Genomic DNA, 15,358 nt, shown 5'->3' with positions numbered 1-15,358 from the left:
TCAATTTTCTACCATCTAACTTGTTTCGGGACCAAGAAGTCTCTACAGCCATCCAGATGTTTGAGTTTTCAACCACGGGAGTAGAACATCAAGAAGCCCCTGCAGGTTCTCGGGGAACAATGCATGGGATGCGTCCTCAACAAACACCACCGTAGAGCGATCACCCGCCAGACCGGTGGTGTAGTTCCATTGGTCCTCTGTTCTCCACGGGTCCAACTTTGCAATGACATCGAGGATCTGCGTGTTGTTTCCTCCAAGAGTGCTCACACCAGTGCCCGAGACAGAGCCGACGGCCTCGGGGAACCATCCCGACAACCAGACTGATGCGTTGTGGCCAGGGGCAAAGTAGCCCAGTTCCAGTGCCGCAAGTCTCTCCTCGACAGGGTTGCTGTAGTTGCTGGCGATCGTCGCCGTGGCAGCAATGGTGGCGTTGGTGTTGATTCCGGTGTTGATGCATGCCAATACGATTGACGGTACCTTCTCTGGAAAGGTAGCGGCCATGTGCTTCGTGACCCTCTGGCCAGCGGCGTGGCCTAGCACCACGGCCTTGCCGTTGCCGAAAGTGTCAATGACCGAAGCAACATCGGCGCCGAGCTCATCCCAGGTCGTCTTGATGGGGCCGGTGGATTTGCCCATGCCTCGGGGTTGAGGGCGGAGGACTCGATACCCGGCTTCGGCAAGTGCGGTGGAGAACTCGTGGAAGTCTTCGATACTGTCGCGGGCGTATGATGGCCATACAAGCAATGATGGGCCCTCTCCTTCGACGAGAACCTGGATGGTGTTGTTCGAAGAGCCGGTGAGATACTCCGTGGTGTAGGCGGCTGAGGCCAAGGCCGGCAGCGCGACAAGAGCCAAGGTATTTTTGAAATACATTGTGAGACAGGATGGTCTTCCTGGTAAGGCGGTTTTGTCAAGCCTTCAGTTCTAAAGATTGACGGAATGGCTGTATGCAGCCAATACTAGTAAAACGAATGTGCGAAGAGTGCAAGCTGTCGAAGTCGTGCCTCGTATGGAGATGTCGTCTGATTCTCTATTGTAGCCGGTTAAGAAGACGATATATACACATGTTGTTGAAAGGGGACGCCTCCTTTTCCAATGAACTTCTGGTCAAGGCCATGAATCCTCATATGGGCCTTCTCGATGTCTTACGAATCGGATTCGTCCTATGCTGGGAACGCCATAAAACAAAGTTCAGAGATGTCTTGGCGTCGTTCCGCGGTGGCGGTACTCCCGAACCTGCGGGCCCGGCACTTGGTCGTTTCCTTGGTAGAAACATGCTTTCTAATTGTGACAGGGGCTGTAATCATTTGACGAACCAGTATTCAAGACTGTTCCTTACGTGCTGTGGTTATATTCAGAGCCATTGTGGCAGCCAGAGGACTCTGCAAAACCTGACATCTTATTTTCACATTTTCACGCACTTTGGTAGCAGATGTCAGCGAAAAGAGACTGACAGTCCTCTGAAACACAAAGCTTGGATCGTACATTGAATTCCATGTTGCACCAGCTCGTGAGCTTCAAAGCTTGACCCTGCCACGGCACTACAAGGACCATGATTTGGGCATCAAGCAATCGATGAAGAATGCATTCATACAAACAGAGCAGAAACATGCATTTCCATTATCCCCCACAACCCGGATGGAAGCAATTAAGCTCTCACTTCGTATTTGAACTACGGCCGCCCGCGTGGGCGGCCGGCTTGGCAATCCAACATGACGGAAATTTCGGCCAAAAAAGGACGAGGTTCTCCCGAAGCCGTCTTGAGGGGTCAACAGCACGACTCGCACATGCGTGCGTAGTAGTGTACGGTGGATGCAGGGGGGAGCAGCCCATTAGCGTCTTGTACCCGAGTCAAAATCATTTCAAACAGCACTACAGTCACTGACATAACCATAATAGCCCAATGGTGTGACTTGGATCTGGAATAAGTTAACGTGGGCCGTACGCAATCCTTCGTCAGAGTTCGGCGAAGCGGCGACTTCGACATCGACGTCTTTCCAGGGAGAAATGACCAATGGGAAGACGGCGAGATCGTCGAGAGCTTTACGGACCAATGTTCACTACCTCAACCGCAGTTGCATGCGTCCAGGTCTCAGCTACCTCGAAGTTGGATTGCTGGATGCTGATCGGGTGCCTTTTTTTTCTTCTTATTAGAATATCTTAGTAGACATCAACGGCGTAAGCGAGCGGCTTGAAGATGGGACTGGTGAATGGGTCAGCTCGTGGTCTGCAAGCTCCGGACATCAAACATCTGGCGAACTGATTCTCCGACGAGAGTTGCCGCTCTATGGGCCAAGAAGGCTGTCGCGTTTTGTTCACGATACGAAAAGGACATAAGGCAAAGGACAGAAGAAAAGGAAAACAAGTAGATCGATGGAATTACTGCATACACAACAGTAAGCCCAGTGTAACCGGATTTCGTGGCGGGGAACTCCAATCGATCTAAAGCCGGTGCCCGCCCCGTCTCCTGAATTTAAGGTTTTGATCCACCGAAGAACCCCGGCCCCGAAGCCGGTCGGTCTCGGTTTCCCCATTGGATTGCTTTCCCTCGAGCATCACCGCCTGGATTATTGAATTACAATGGGATATGATTCATTCTTGGGTGAAACTGGAAGCGACCAACAGGAGCATCTCCTACGACCCAATTCAATCGCCATGACGACGAACAAACCCGCTACCCGGCCGCCTCTGCCTCCTTTCTTGTCGTTCTCTAGCATCATAACTCAGACATGGCCACCGAAACCAAGTTTTACCGAGAAAGACATTCCAGATCTGTCAGGAAAGGTAGATGTCAATGGCATGGCCAAATTCAGTCCACATAGAGAGGCTCGCTGATTGGTTCAAAGGTCTACATTGTCACTGGCTCCAACACCGGAGTAGGCAAGGAAGTCGCCCAGATCCTTTACTCTAAAAATGCCAAAGTCTACGTTGCTGCTCGATCTGAGACGAAAGCAACGCAAGCCATAGAAGACATCAAGAAGAAGTGGCCTGAGAGCAAAGGGGGATTGGTGTTCTTGTATTTTGACCTCGCCGACCTTTCCACCATCAAGCCTGCCGTTGAGAAGTTTACCTCCCAAGAAAGCAAGCTTCACGTGCTTTTCAACAATGCCGCTGTTCAAGCACTCAAGAACAGCGACGGCTCGATCAAGACTGCACAAGGCCATGAGCTCCATCTCGGTGTCAACGTCCTTGGGGTGTTCCTTTTCACCAAGCTCTTGACGCCCATTTTGGCCTCCACGGCGAAGGTCGAGCCGCCCAACTCAGTTCGTGTAGTCTGGGTTTCTTCGATGGGGACGGAAGTTGTCGGCGAAAAGTCCCATGGAATTTCCCTGGACTACCTCAATTACTGGCCGTCCCTAATGGCTTTGGAAAGGTACGGAATCAGCAAAGCTGGCAATTGGCTGCATGGGGTGGAGTTTGCAAGACGCCATCAGGAGGATGGCATCGTTAGCGTGCCTTGTAATCCTGGACATCTCAACTCCGACCTTTACCGGGACGGAGGATTTCTGTTCAAAAGCTTGATCAAGACTCTGGTTCTTCAGCCGCCTATATTTGGTGCTTATACAGAGTTATTTTCCGGGCTATCACCTAACATCACGATGAAGGAAAGTGGAAAATGGGGTAAGTTCCATGCAGATGTGAAGCTCTACTGCAACGCTGACATTTTTCTAGTGGTCCCATGGGGTCGTTTGTATCCAATCCGCCCGGACTTGGAAGATGCAACGAAGACTGAACAGGAAGGGGGCAATGGACACGCGAAAAGATTTTGGGAATGGACTGAAGGGCAGTTACACGACTTTTATTAGACCATGAGATAATGGTGTATGACTGAAGATAGCCACGGAGATTTGTCAATGATCATGATTACAGGTAAATCAACGCATGAAAGCTGTACTTGTGTTCTTATAGTTTCGCCACGGAACTGAAATTATCGAGTAGTTACAATATGTTCCTCTTTACACGTTAATGTTTCAATTTAGACAGGATCATAAAGTCGTTGAAAAGTATGGTCATAAGACCAGCTAGCTATCATGTTGAATCTTTCAATCTTCAATCCGGGAAGAATAGAGACAATCCTCAGCTGAGGCATCCATTTCATGTTGCAAGTAGCTGGAGAGCCACACATAACTTCTAATCTGTGGCGTTGCGGCGTACCGATCGGTCGGTCCATTGGCTGGCCACCACATGACTACTCAATATTCGGTGACGGTTTCCTATTTGAGACGTTTCACTAGTAATGTCATGCCGGCCGAAGGAGACCGAGAACTCGGACTTTCGGGCAACTGCCATCCACTGGCACCACGGAAGAGCTCCGTAGCAAACAGCAAATCATAGGTCGGCAGAAGACAGTTCAGCGCCCATCTCCGAATCAGGATTGCTGAATGTATGACCGAACCTCAATACCCTCCATCGACTCGTCCAAAGTCTTTGGATAGAGTTACCACTTCTGCCTCTCGAGTTAGACTTCCCGTTGCTTGACGGGACTTGCGCCAAAACCTTCTTGCCCTCCAAAAGCCTGTTGATACGCAACAACAATGAACTCCAAAACAATAACCAACGAACCAATCGCCATAGTTGGCAGTGCCTGTCACTTTGCCGGCGATGCGAGCTCTCCTTCGAAACTCTGGGAGCTACTCCGAAACCCTCGCGATGCCCGTCGAGAGATCCCAGAGAGCAGATTCAGCGCCAAAGGCTTTTTCCACGAAAACAACTCTCACCATGGTCGGTCTAATGTTATGCACTCGTACCTTCTTGAGAAAGACCCGAAAGTCTTTGATGCAGAATTCTTCGGTATCAACCCCATCGAAGCTCGAGCTATGGATCCCCAACAAAGAATGCTGCTTGAGACCGTCTACGAAGCTATCGAATCCGGTGGCATGACCATCGAGGGCTTGAGAGGTGGTGACACAGCCGTTTACGCTGGTGTGATGTGTGGGGATTACGAAGCTATGCTACTCCGTGATCTGGACGAAGCACCAACCTACTTTGCGGTGGGAACCTCGAGGGCAGTGCTCTCCAATCGCATCTCATACTTTTTTGACTGGCATGGTGCCTCAGTCACTACGGATACAGCATGTTCCTCCAGTTTAGTTGCGGTACACAATGCGGTCCAAACACTCAGGTCAGGAGACTCGCGCATGGCTGTGGCTTGCGGTTCGAATCTTATCCTTGGTCCGGAGATGTTTGTGGTCGAGAGCAAGGTCAAGATGTTATCTCCCGATGGTCTTGGTCGGATGTGGGACAAGGACGCCAACGGCTATGCCCGTGGAGATGGCGTGGCGGCCGTCGTTCTGAAAACGCTAAGCGCTGCGCTCGCCGATAATGACCACATTGAAGGCATCATTCGGGAGACCGGCTTGAACCAGGATGGTGCAACAGCTGGCTTGACCATGCCGAGTGCCACAGCCCAGAGAGATTTGATCCAGAAAACCTACGCCAAGGCTGGGCTTGATCTTACCATCCCGGGAGACAGACCTCAGTATTTTGAAGCCCACGGAACTGGAACTCCGGCCGGCGGTGAGTGTAGAATATTCATTTCCGACGGACAATTTTACTAATAAAGGTGACAGATCCCGTCGAGGCCGAAGCTATCAGTTCTGCGTTCTTCCCTGACAACCCAGACACCGCAAAGGCAACTTTAGCCAGCTCTCCGTTATACGTCGGCTCCATCAAAACCGTGCTCGGCCACACTGAGGGCACCGCTGGCGTAGCAGCCGTCCTCAAGGCAGCACTAGCGCTCCAAAACTCTACGATTCCGCCAAACCTCTTGTTCAACAGCCTGAACCCCTCAGTCGCGCCATTCTATGACAACCTTGAAATTGTCAAGACCGCGCAGTCATGGCCTCAGTTGGCCGGCTCCCAGCCAAGGCGAGCGAGTGTCAACAGCTTCGGTTTTGGAGGTGCCAATGCCCATGCCATTCTCGAGAGCTATCAGCAGCCAGTGGAACGAGCTGGGATTGCCGCCGCCAGTGGACCCTTCACCCCTTTCACGTTCTCTGCCGCTTCAGAAGAGGCACTTCGTGCCAACCTGACGGCGTATCTTCACCATCTCGACTCCCATTCAGACATCAATCCTCATGACTTGGCTTACACACTGAGGGAGCGTCGTTCCGTCTTCCCCTATCGTACTTCCTTTCACGCAGCCTCAATCTCCGATCTCAGGACTAAGATCCAGACACAGCTAGATGAGAAGGAGTCGCCGCTCGGAATCAAGACGCTGGCTAGGCCCTCTGCTACATCATCAAAAATACTCGGCATTTTCACTGGTCAAGGTGCCCAGTATGCTCGCATGGGTGCTGCGTTGATCGAACAGTCACCTTACGCCAGGCGAATAATTCAGGATCTGGAGACACATTTGTCCCAGCTTCCAGCCGAAGACCAGCCGACTTGGTCTCTTCAGAAGGAGCTTCTCGCTGATCCCTCGACAACCCGACTTGATGAAGCCGCAATTTCTCAGCCACTTTGCACTGCAGTCCAGATCATGCTGGTGGACCTCCTCCGTTCTGGAAATGTCCATTTTGATGCTGTGGTAGGCCACTCTAGTGGCGAGATCGCTGCCGCATATGCTGCCGGGTTTCTGAGTGCTCGCGACGCCATCTATATCGCGTACTACCGAGGACTGCACTGCAAGCATGCAGCAAGCCCGAATGGCAACATCAAGGGAGCAATGCTGGCAGCAGGCACTTCGATGGAAGATGCCTTGGAGCTGTGCGAGAACCCGGACTTTGACGGCCGCATCACCGTCGCCGCGAGCAATTCCGTGTCAAGCGTTACCATCTCAGGAGACGAAGACGCCATCGAGGAATTGGAGCTTATTCTGAGCGACGAGAAGAAATTCAATCGACGACTCAGAGTTGACCAAGCATACCACTCGCGACACATGGCTCCATGCTTTGATCCTTATGTGGATTCCCTTCGACGTGCCGGGGTCAAGGCACAGGCGCCATCCTCATCGCGATGCATTTGGTACTCTAGTGTTCATGATGGCAAACCCGTCGAGCTATCTGCCGACTTGAGTCACACCTATTGGGCACAGAACATGACAAGACCGGTTCTTTTCTCGCAAGCTATCACAGCCGCAGTCTCAGCAAGCTCAGACGCCATTTTTGATGTTGCGCTTGAAATCGGACCTCATCCTGCTCTCAAAGGACCCGCTGGACAGAACATCCAAGACGCCTTGCAGCAAACCATCCCTTATCACGGATCTCTGAGTCGCGGTCAAGATGCCGCCGAGTCCTTCTCGACGTGTCTAGGCCTCTTGTGGTCACGGCTGGGAGGATCAGTGAGCCTTCAACGTTGCGAGGTTGCGATGTTGTCAGATAATCCTCAGTTCCGTGTCCTCAAGGGTCTTCCAACCTATCAGTGGAAGCATGAGACACAATACTGGCACGAGTCTCGAAGATCGCGTCGTATTCGCCTTCGCCAAGAGCCGTTCCATCCTCTGCTGGGGGATATTTCACCCGACAGCTCTCCGCACACCATGCGCTGGAAGAATATTTTGAAGCCAAGTGAGATACCCTGGCTTGAAGGTCACCAGGTACAAGGCCAGATCGTGTTTCCCGCCGCTGGGTACGTGAGCACTGCTCTTGAAGCCGCGAGATCTCTCGCCGGTGACCAGAGCATTCGGCTGATCGAGCTTGAGGATTTCTACATTCGCCAAGGTTTCCCATTTGAGAGCTATGATGCGGGCGTCGAAGTTCATGTTGAACTTTCACGGATTTCAAAATCCCAGTCAGACTTTATCACGGCTTTTTTCACCTACTCCGCTGCTCTTGGCGGCGAGGAACTCTCGTTGGTAGCCGATGGAGAACTGAAGGTGTTCTTGGGCGAGGCATCTGGGAGCTTACTGCCCCAGAGAAAGCCAACGCCCCCGCACTTGATCACTGTTGAGTCAACCCGTCTCTACAACTTCATGGAGAGCCTGGAGTACAACTTCAGTGGCCCTTTCCGTTCCCTCATTGGACTTAGAAGGAAGCTCGGGCGAGCTTGCTGCATCGCCAAACGAGCAACGACTCCCGATTCAAAGGTGGTGCTGTTCCACCCGGTCGAGCTGGATGCTGCCATACAGTCAGTCAGTCTTGCTTACAGCTACCCGGGGGATGAACAGTTGCGAATCCTTCATATGCCCACGAGCATCGGCAAAATCAGGGTCAACCCTGCAGTCTTAGCCTCTCAAGAGCACCAGGAGAATGTCGCTATTGACTCGACGTGCAACCGCGAAGATCGGTCTCAGCCAGGGGCTGGATTCTCGGGCAACTTTGACATTTCTTTTGATGGTTCTCCAAACGTTGCGGTCCAGCTAGATCAGGTCAAGTTCAAACCTGTGAGATCGGCCGCTAGCGACGACCGTAATGTGTTCTACAAGACTCATTTCGTCCCCACGGTTCCAGATGGAGACCTTGCTGCCGAGGGTATTCCAGTCACCCAGGCAGACACGGATCTTCTATGGGTTCTTAGCCGGATTGCTGCGTTCTATCTCAGGCGGTTCGATGAGGATGTTCCAGAAGGTTCTCCGGCTAGATCAGAGAGTCCGTCATGTCATTATCTCAACTATGCTCGGCATATGACGGATCTTCTGAAAAAGGGTGACCACAAGTATGGTCGGAAGGAGTGGCTTACTGACACGCGTGAGGACGTGGTAGCCGAGATTGAATCCAAAGCGTATGCAAATACGTCGCAAATTGTCAGTGATATTGCTAACGAAATATTTCAGTGTCGCTGATAACTCTGTTGTCAAGATCATGCGTCTTGTGGGCGAAACCATGCCCAAGGTCTTCAAAGGAGAGACCACAATGCTTGAACATTTCCGCACATCGGGACTATTGGATGAGTATTACGCACACGGCTTTGGCACTATGCAGTCATCGATGTGGCTCAGCGGCATCGTCAAGCAACTCACAGATCGGCGCCCGCATCTGAACCTGCTTGAGATCGGTGAGCCTCCATCTTTTCAACTTAACGATGTGACGGAGCTGACAACCAGATTATAGGCGCCGGAACTGGTGGTGCGACCAAGAACATCCTCCGAACTATCGGCCACAGCTTTGGAAGCTACACATTCACCGACATCTCGTCCAGCTTTTTCGAGAACGCGGCTGAAGCATTCGAGGAATGGGGTAACCAGATGATTTTCAAAGTCTGCGATGCCGAGAATGACCCGCTCCAGCAAGGATTTGTTGAAGGCTCCTACGACGTGGTCATCGCATACCTTGTAGTTCACGCCACAGCCAAGCTCGATGAGACCATGCGAAACCTGCGAAAGCTCCTCAAGCCCGGAGGCTTCCTTCTCATCGGCGAGGGAAGCAACGAAGGACCCATGCAAGCCGGTGCCAGTTTCATCTTTGGCCCTCTCTCTGGATGGTGGAGAGGAGTAGATGAAGGCCGAACTCTCACCCCCTTCATCAACATTCCCGAGTGGAGCGATATTCTGAAGCGAACTGGATTCTCCGGCATCGACACCATGTCGCCTCCACTTCTTCTCGATACCTTTGGTACCATCCTCTTCGTATCGCAAGCTGTTGATGACCGCGTTGGTCTCATTAGACAGCCGCTATCCTCGGCACAGGAGCTACTGCAAGAGAAGCAGCTCATCCTGATCGGCGGCCAGACAGGCCCCGTAGCCCACGTCTCACAAGAGATCAACAATCTTCTCGCACCTTTGTTCGGCAATGTTCGTCATTTCAAGGCCCTGGAGGATCTAGATGACAGTATCATGGAGCCCAATGCACTCATTTTGAGTTTAACAGAGCTCGATTTCCCTGTCTTCAAGGACATTAGTCCCGAGAGATGGACCGCCTTCAGAAGACTCTTTGAGGGTGAGAAGACCTTGCTCTGGATCACCAGCGGTCGCCTTGACCACGAGCCCTACACCAACATGACGGTCGGCTTCGGTCGCTCTGCTGTACATGAGGAGGAAGATCTTCGCCTACAGTTCCTGGACATTCCCGACGCCAACAAGGCCGACCCGCAGGCCATTGCCGAGAATCTCATTCGCCTCGCTGCGAAGCATTTGGAAAGCGGTGATGTTCTGCATACTATGGAGCCCGAGATCATCATGGATGGCGAGGGTCGTCAGCTTGTTCCGAGATTGCGGCCCATTCGCGACGCCAACGATCGACTGAACTCTGTCCAGCGGCCCATTCTGCACCAAGTCGACGTGGATGACTCGCCGATTGAGTTGAAGTGGGAGAACGAATACTTCGTCCGCAAATTGTCCAGATTCGAAATCATCCCTAATACCAGGCAGTAAGTCTTTCCGTGTTGGGTTCTCATAATTTCTCAGGCTTGAAGCTAACCTGGAAAACCACAGATCTGGTGTCATCGAGCTCAAGACCACACGTGCGATTCTTTCCGCAGTAAGAACCCCGATAGGCCATCTATTCCTTGCCGTTGGCCTTGACGAAGATGGCACTCGGTATCTCACACTCGTGCCATCTTTGACGTCCGTGATTCAAGTTGCGAGGGAGGCGGCGGTTCTCTATAAGTTCCCCGACTTGACAGATGAAGCTGTCCTCACGATCGCCGCAGCCCATCTCGTCAGCAGAGCAATCATTGACCCTCTTTTCTACGGCCAAAAAGCGCTCATACACAATCCATCTGCGGCCCTCGCCAAGGCCACGTCTGATCAGGCAGCTCAGATTGGCGTGGAGGTGGTCTTTACTACGGACGCTGACGACGCTGTGTCGATTCCGCCCTCTTGGATCAAATTGCCTCGTTATGTTGGCCGCTCTGAAATCAGCCGTCTGATTCCTAGCGACATCGCCTGCTTTTGTGCCCTCTCTCATGGCGAGTCGGAGAACGATCGGACTATAGAGTCTGTCCTGTCACCCCACTGTCGCAAGGAGAGCACGAAGACAATCTTCTCTCCCAACGCCGTCAATCCAAGTCGTCACCCGTCTACAGTCTTGCAGCAGCTCCTTCAGAAGGCCATTGGCTATGTCCAAAGTCAACAATACGATCACATTGACGACTTGGTCAGTCTCGAAAGCTTGACAAGCGGTCAAGCCCCGGAGAACCCGTTGTCCATCATTGACTGGCCAGCCACCACTTCAGTTCCCGCCAGAGTCACTCGGTTTGACGTCAAACCACTTTTCAAACACGACAGGACCTACTGGATTTGTGGTCTTTCGGGTGCTCTGGGCATCTCATTATGCGACTGGATGATTGACCGAGGTCTGAAGTACCTCGTCTTGACGAGCCGTAACCCCAGGATCGAGCCCGCTTGGATCGAAGATCATGCACGAAACGGTGTTACTGTCAAGATTATTTCATGGTAAGTGTTTTCCCTTCTGGTGGAAACCGTCCGAGGGTTCATTGCTGACACGATTTACAGTGATGTGACCGATGAGACGGCTCTTCGTGCCGTACACCAAACCATTGTCGACACCCTCCCGCCCATTGTTGGAGTTCTCAACGGAGCCATGGTCCTGAGAGATGTTTCCGTTCGCAACATGGCGTTTGACCAGGTGACGGACGTCATCAGACCCAAGGTCCTCGGAAGTATCCATCTCGACAACATATTCCACGACGTGAACCTCGACTTCTTCGTGCTCTTGTCCTCGATCAACTGCGTCATTGGAAACGTCGGCCAGGCCAACTATGCTGCCGCCAACATGGGCATGTGTGGCGTTGCTGCCAATCGCAGGAAGCGCGGCCTTGCTTCAACCGTCATAAACGTCGGTGCCGTGATTGGTGCGGGTTACATCACCGAGTCAGACCGTCAACTCGATGTCACAGTCGCGAAGATGGCCATGATCCACTTGTCTGAGGATGACTTCCACCAAATCTTCGCCGAGGCTATCGACGCCGGCAACCCTGACTCGCCCAATGGCCCCGAGATCTCGACTGGTCTTCTTGACATATCCCCCGACGCCGCCAACATCCCCAAGTGGTATTCCAACCCAATGTTTGCCCACTTCATCGTCCATCAGACCACGAGCAATGATGGAAAGAAGCAGCAGACAAAGGCCGCATCGATCCAGGACCGTCTCCAGGAGTGTCAGTCTGATGCTGACGTCCTTCGAGTAATTCAGGGTAAGTCCATTCACACACTTTAAAACTTACGACAGAACTGAAGCAGTGATACAGAGTCGTTTTCTGCTCAATTACGTTCCATCTTGCAGATATCGACAACCGACGATGACTTGATGGTCATGCGCAGCGTCAATCTCGGCTTAGACTCACTCGTCTCGGTTGATATCCGGTCTTGGTTCTTGAAGAACTTCCAAGTCTCGATCCCCGTGCTGAAGATCATGTCCAACGACTCTGAGATGGGTACGTTGGCTAGAATTGCCGCTGGAAGCATTCCTTCCAGTTTGGTTCCCCAGGTTGCAAGGGACGGCGCAGTCACTCCCAACGATGACAACACCAGTGGTACGAGCACCACTATCGCGACACCACCGACCGAGAGCAGTCCAGAGCCTTCATCACCCTCCACTTCAATCACCACCCCTGGAAGCGCTTCGGACAAGGATGATGCAGCTGTTCAGGGGATCGACTGGGAAGCCGAGATGTCGCCACCATTTGGCATCATCCCATTCCCAAGTATCAATCCTCCAAAAAAGCAACCCAACGTTGTTCTTCTCACTGGAAGCAGTGGTCTTCTTGGGCACCATCTCCTCAACCAGCTTTTGGAACAGCCATCAATCACAAAGATCATCTGCGTCGCAGTTCGTCGGCTTTCAGAACGACTTGAAAAGGGACGATTGCCACCTGCTTCCGACCGCATCGTCTACTACGAGGGTGACTTACGGCTTCCCCGCTTTGGCCTCACTGAAGAGCAGGAGACTTCAATCTTTTGGGAGGTTGACGCCGTGATCCACAACGGCTCCGACACATCCCATCTCAAGTACTACTCAGCTGTCAAGCAAACCAACGTCGAGTCCACCCGGTATTTGGTACGCAAGTGCCTGCCACGCATGATTCCTATCCACTACGTTTCTTCTGTGGGAGTCTGCTTGCTGTACGGCCAAGACGAATTCCCCGAGGTTTCGGCCACAGCAAGTGGGATCAAGCCTTCGCCCGATGGCACTCATGGCTACATGTGCGGCAAATGGGTATGCGAGGGTCTTCTCGAGAAAGTCAACGCCTTACATGGCCTGAAGATTTGGATCCAACGGCCTTCTACCATCATACGCGCCGGTGATGACGCCAGTGTCGCGGAGGCAGAGTTCGACTGGGTCAACGCTCTTCTTCACTACTCCCATCGTATCAAAGCCGTACCTAAGGCAAACCACAACAAAGGAGCTTTTGACCTCGTCCGCGTTGAGAGTGTCTGTTCTGACATCATCCGGGAGCTGCTCCGTGCTGAACCGAGACAAGGTAATGGGGTCTCATACTTCAACAACGTGGGCGATATTGTTATTCCCATGGACAGGATGAATGAGATTGGGAAGCACAATGGTGTTGAAGCATCGTATGAAGTCTTGTCAATGGAGGAATGGGCTCGGAGAGCTATTGGTTCAGGACTGCATCCCGCCGTTGCTGCACTGATTGAGACGTTTGATGCGCCAGGGGAAGCACACTACCCCAGGCTGTTGAAGATTAGGGAGTAAGGGTATGGCGCAATGATAGCTTGAAGATGGGTGTCAGGTGTTTGCACACGCGTCATTTGAACGTAGCACGTTTCATCATGTACTGTGTTAGATTTTCTTTCCCTGAATTTGAGCGTCAAAACTGCATCACCTCTGCGATGATTATCGCAATTGCCTTGTCATCATAGAAAACTGGCTACGAGATCTCATTTAATTGAATCAACAAGCCGTTCATTGAGGAAATTGATCGTCTGATTCCGCCACTATGTATCTAAGATCCGCTTGACATTAACAATAGCTTCCTTCAGTGATGCTAGTGATCCCACAAAATGGGTTCTATTCTCAGCGCCCGCTGCCTGATCCATGCCCCGAAAACAATTCAAAACACTCGACAGTGAAGCTTGATCTATACCACCATGTAGTAGACCATCAGGATACTCGTCTTGTTTACCCGAGACCCTCAGCTCGAGAGGTAGGCTAAGTGTCTTCTCAATGGTCTCAAACTGATGTTCGATTGTTTGTACAAGTATCTTCGTCTGCAGTGTGCCTTGTTGGACAACAAACCCTCCAAGCTGAAGCCCTGGTAGAGTTTGGGGATCTCTTGATGTGGCGGATTGGGATGTCGAGGTTGGTCCCTTTTTGAGTTGATCGTAAAGATCGAGTAGCAAGCTGTCGAAGATGGCTACGATCCGTGCATAACACGCCAGCAAGTTGAGAATACAGGTAAAACTTGGTGAAGGAAAGGAATTCCCTTGTCCAGCCATGTCGCTCCGTCTGGTGTTACATTGGAAAATGGTGAGGAACTCAGACGTGCTGCATAGTGCACTGCCGAAGGCGTTTGGATCGGCCTGTCGGTTGGTGGAACCAGGGATGGCCTTGCCGGCGACTGGTTGATCCCCCTCGTGAGGGTATTGTTCCGCCTTCTTGCATACCTCCATTTGTTTACACAAGTCAACGCTGAGCTGTGATAGTCGAAGATCGCAATGAGCCCAGGATAAGGCCTCGGACTCCTTACGAAAGTCCACAGGCTCTTCTAAAGTAGTAGTAGACTCAAGTGCGGCTATCAAATTGCCTTCCTTGTTGTGCGACAGAGCTGGATCATGAAATTGACCATCTCCAATATCCATGTGATAGTCTAGATCAACTGGCTGGTTGAGGGACAGCAGCGCTTCCGACTCCACGTACGAACTAGCGAGGTCGTCCAAGTCGAAGTGATGGTTGGCGAGTGAGTGCAAATCATCAATGTCTTTAGGCAACAGCCCGCCAAAGTACGAGGCTCTCGGACTCGGGTTCAGTGACGTGCCGGACCTTGTCTCGGCGGTGGACTGCGATCCGGAAGACCCAGGTGGCGATGGATCGGTAGGTTGGTACCTTATCGCACCGGCGCGGGCCGTCTTAGAAATGCTGCTCCGTCTCCCCAAGACATCATGGCAAGAGCGCCCTAGGGGCTGCGTGTAGCCGGTGACGCAAGGAACTCCCGCTCGAATGCATCGATCGCAGTGTTGTGTATCATCAACTCGGACTGGGCAGCGTAGTTTCTGTTTTCGGCATCGGTCGCATGCGGAGCGCTTTTGGGTTGAAAAGAAGGAGGCGGACGGGTTCGTTGGGGCCATGGATCCTATTCAACTCCTGCGAAAGTTAGCCTGAGACTCGGTGTGAAGCTGCCCTGCAGCAGATGGTTTAGATCACACTGCATTGTAGACGTACAAACTGCAAACTTCCAACGAACCAACCATGGAGATTATCCCGAGCCTCAAAGAGGAAACTGAACCCTGATCTACATTATAAAAATACACTTGGTTGGCAGACCGTTTTCATCCGTACTC

General features: G+C 52.1%; 3 protein-coding genes across 3 annotated transcripts; 2 read left to right on the top strand and 1 right to left on the bottom strand.

Moving 5' to 3' along the window:
- Positions 1-42: 42 nt before the first annotated feature.
- On the bottom strand, positions 43-873 carry GCG54_00000996 (uncharacterized protein; the record flags this gene model as incomplete). The annotated part of the gene is made up of 1 exon (XM_045401126.1): positions 43-873. One exon carries the CDS (start codon positions 871-873, stop codon positions 43-45), a length of 831 nt encoding a protein of 276 aa, XP_045258910.1.
- Positions 874-2,655: 1,782 nt separating this feature from the next.
- Positions 2,656-3,806, top strand: GCG54_00000995 (putative oxidoreductase; the record flags this gene model as incomplete). The annotated part of the gene is made up of 3 exons (XM_045401125.1): positions 2,656-2,784; positions 2,847-3,621; positions 3,673-3,806. The coding sequence occupies 3 exons, from the start codon at positions 2,656-2,658 to the stop codon at positions 3,804-3,806; spliced, it is 1,038 nt and encodes a 345-aa protein (XP_045258909.1).
- A 729-nt stretch (positions 3,807-4,535) lies between these two features.
- On the top strand, positions 4,536-13,553 carry GCG54_00000994 (Polyketide synthase-nonribosomal peptide synthetase; the record flags this gene model as incomplete). Its single annotated transcript, XM_045401124.1, has 7 exons — positions 4,536-5,517; positions 5,571-8,661; positions 8,714-8,934; positions 8,991-10,245; positions 10,310-11,272; positions 11,333-12,033; positions 12,088-13,553. 7 exons carry the CDS (start codon positions 4,536-4,538, stop codon positions 13,551-13,553), a joined length of 8,679 nt encoding a protein of 2,892 aa, XP_045258908.1.
- Between the last annotated feature and the right edge of the window lie 1,805 nt (positions 13,554-15,358).

This window comes from Colletotrichum gloeosporioides, assembly GCF_011800055.1.
Source record: "Colletotrichum gloeosporioides strain Lc1 chromosome Unknown consensus_83, whole genome shotgun sequence".
Taxonomy (NCBI): domain Eukaryota; kingdom Fungi; phylum Ascomycota; class Sordariomycetes; order Glomerellales; family Glomerellaceae; genus Colletotrichum; species Colletotrichum gloeosporioides.
This window is presented reverse-complemented; position numbering and strand designations above follow the sequence as displayed.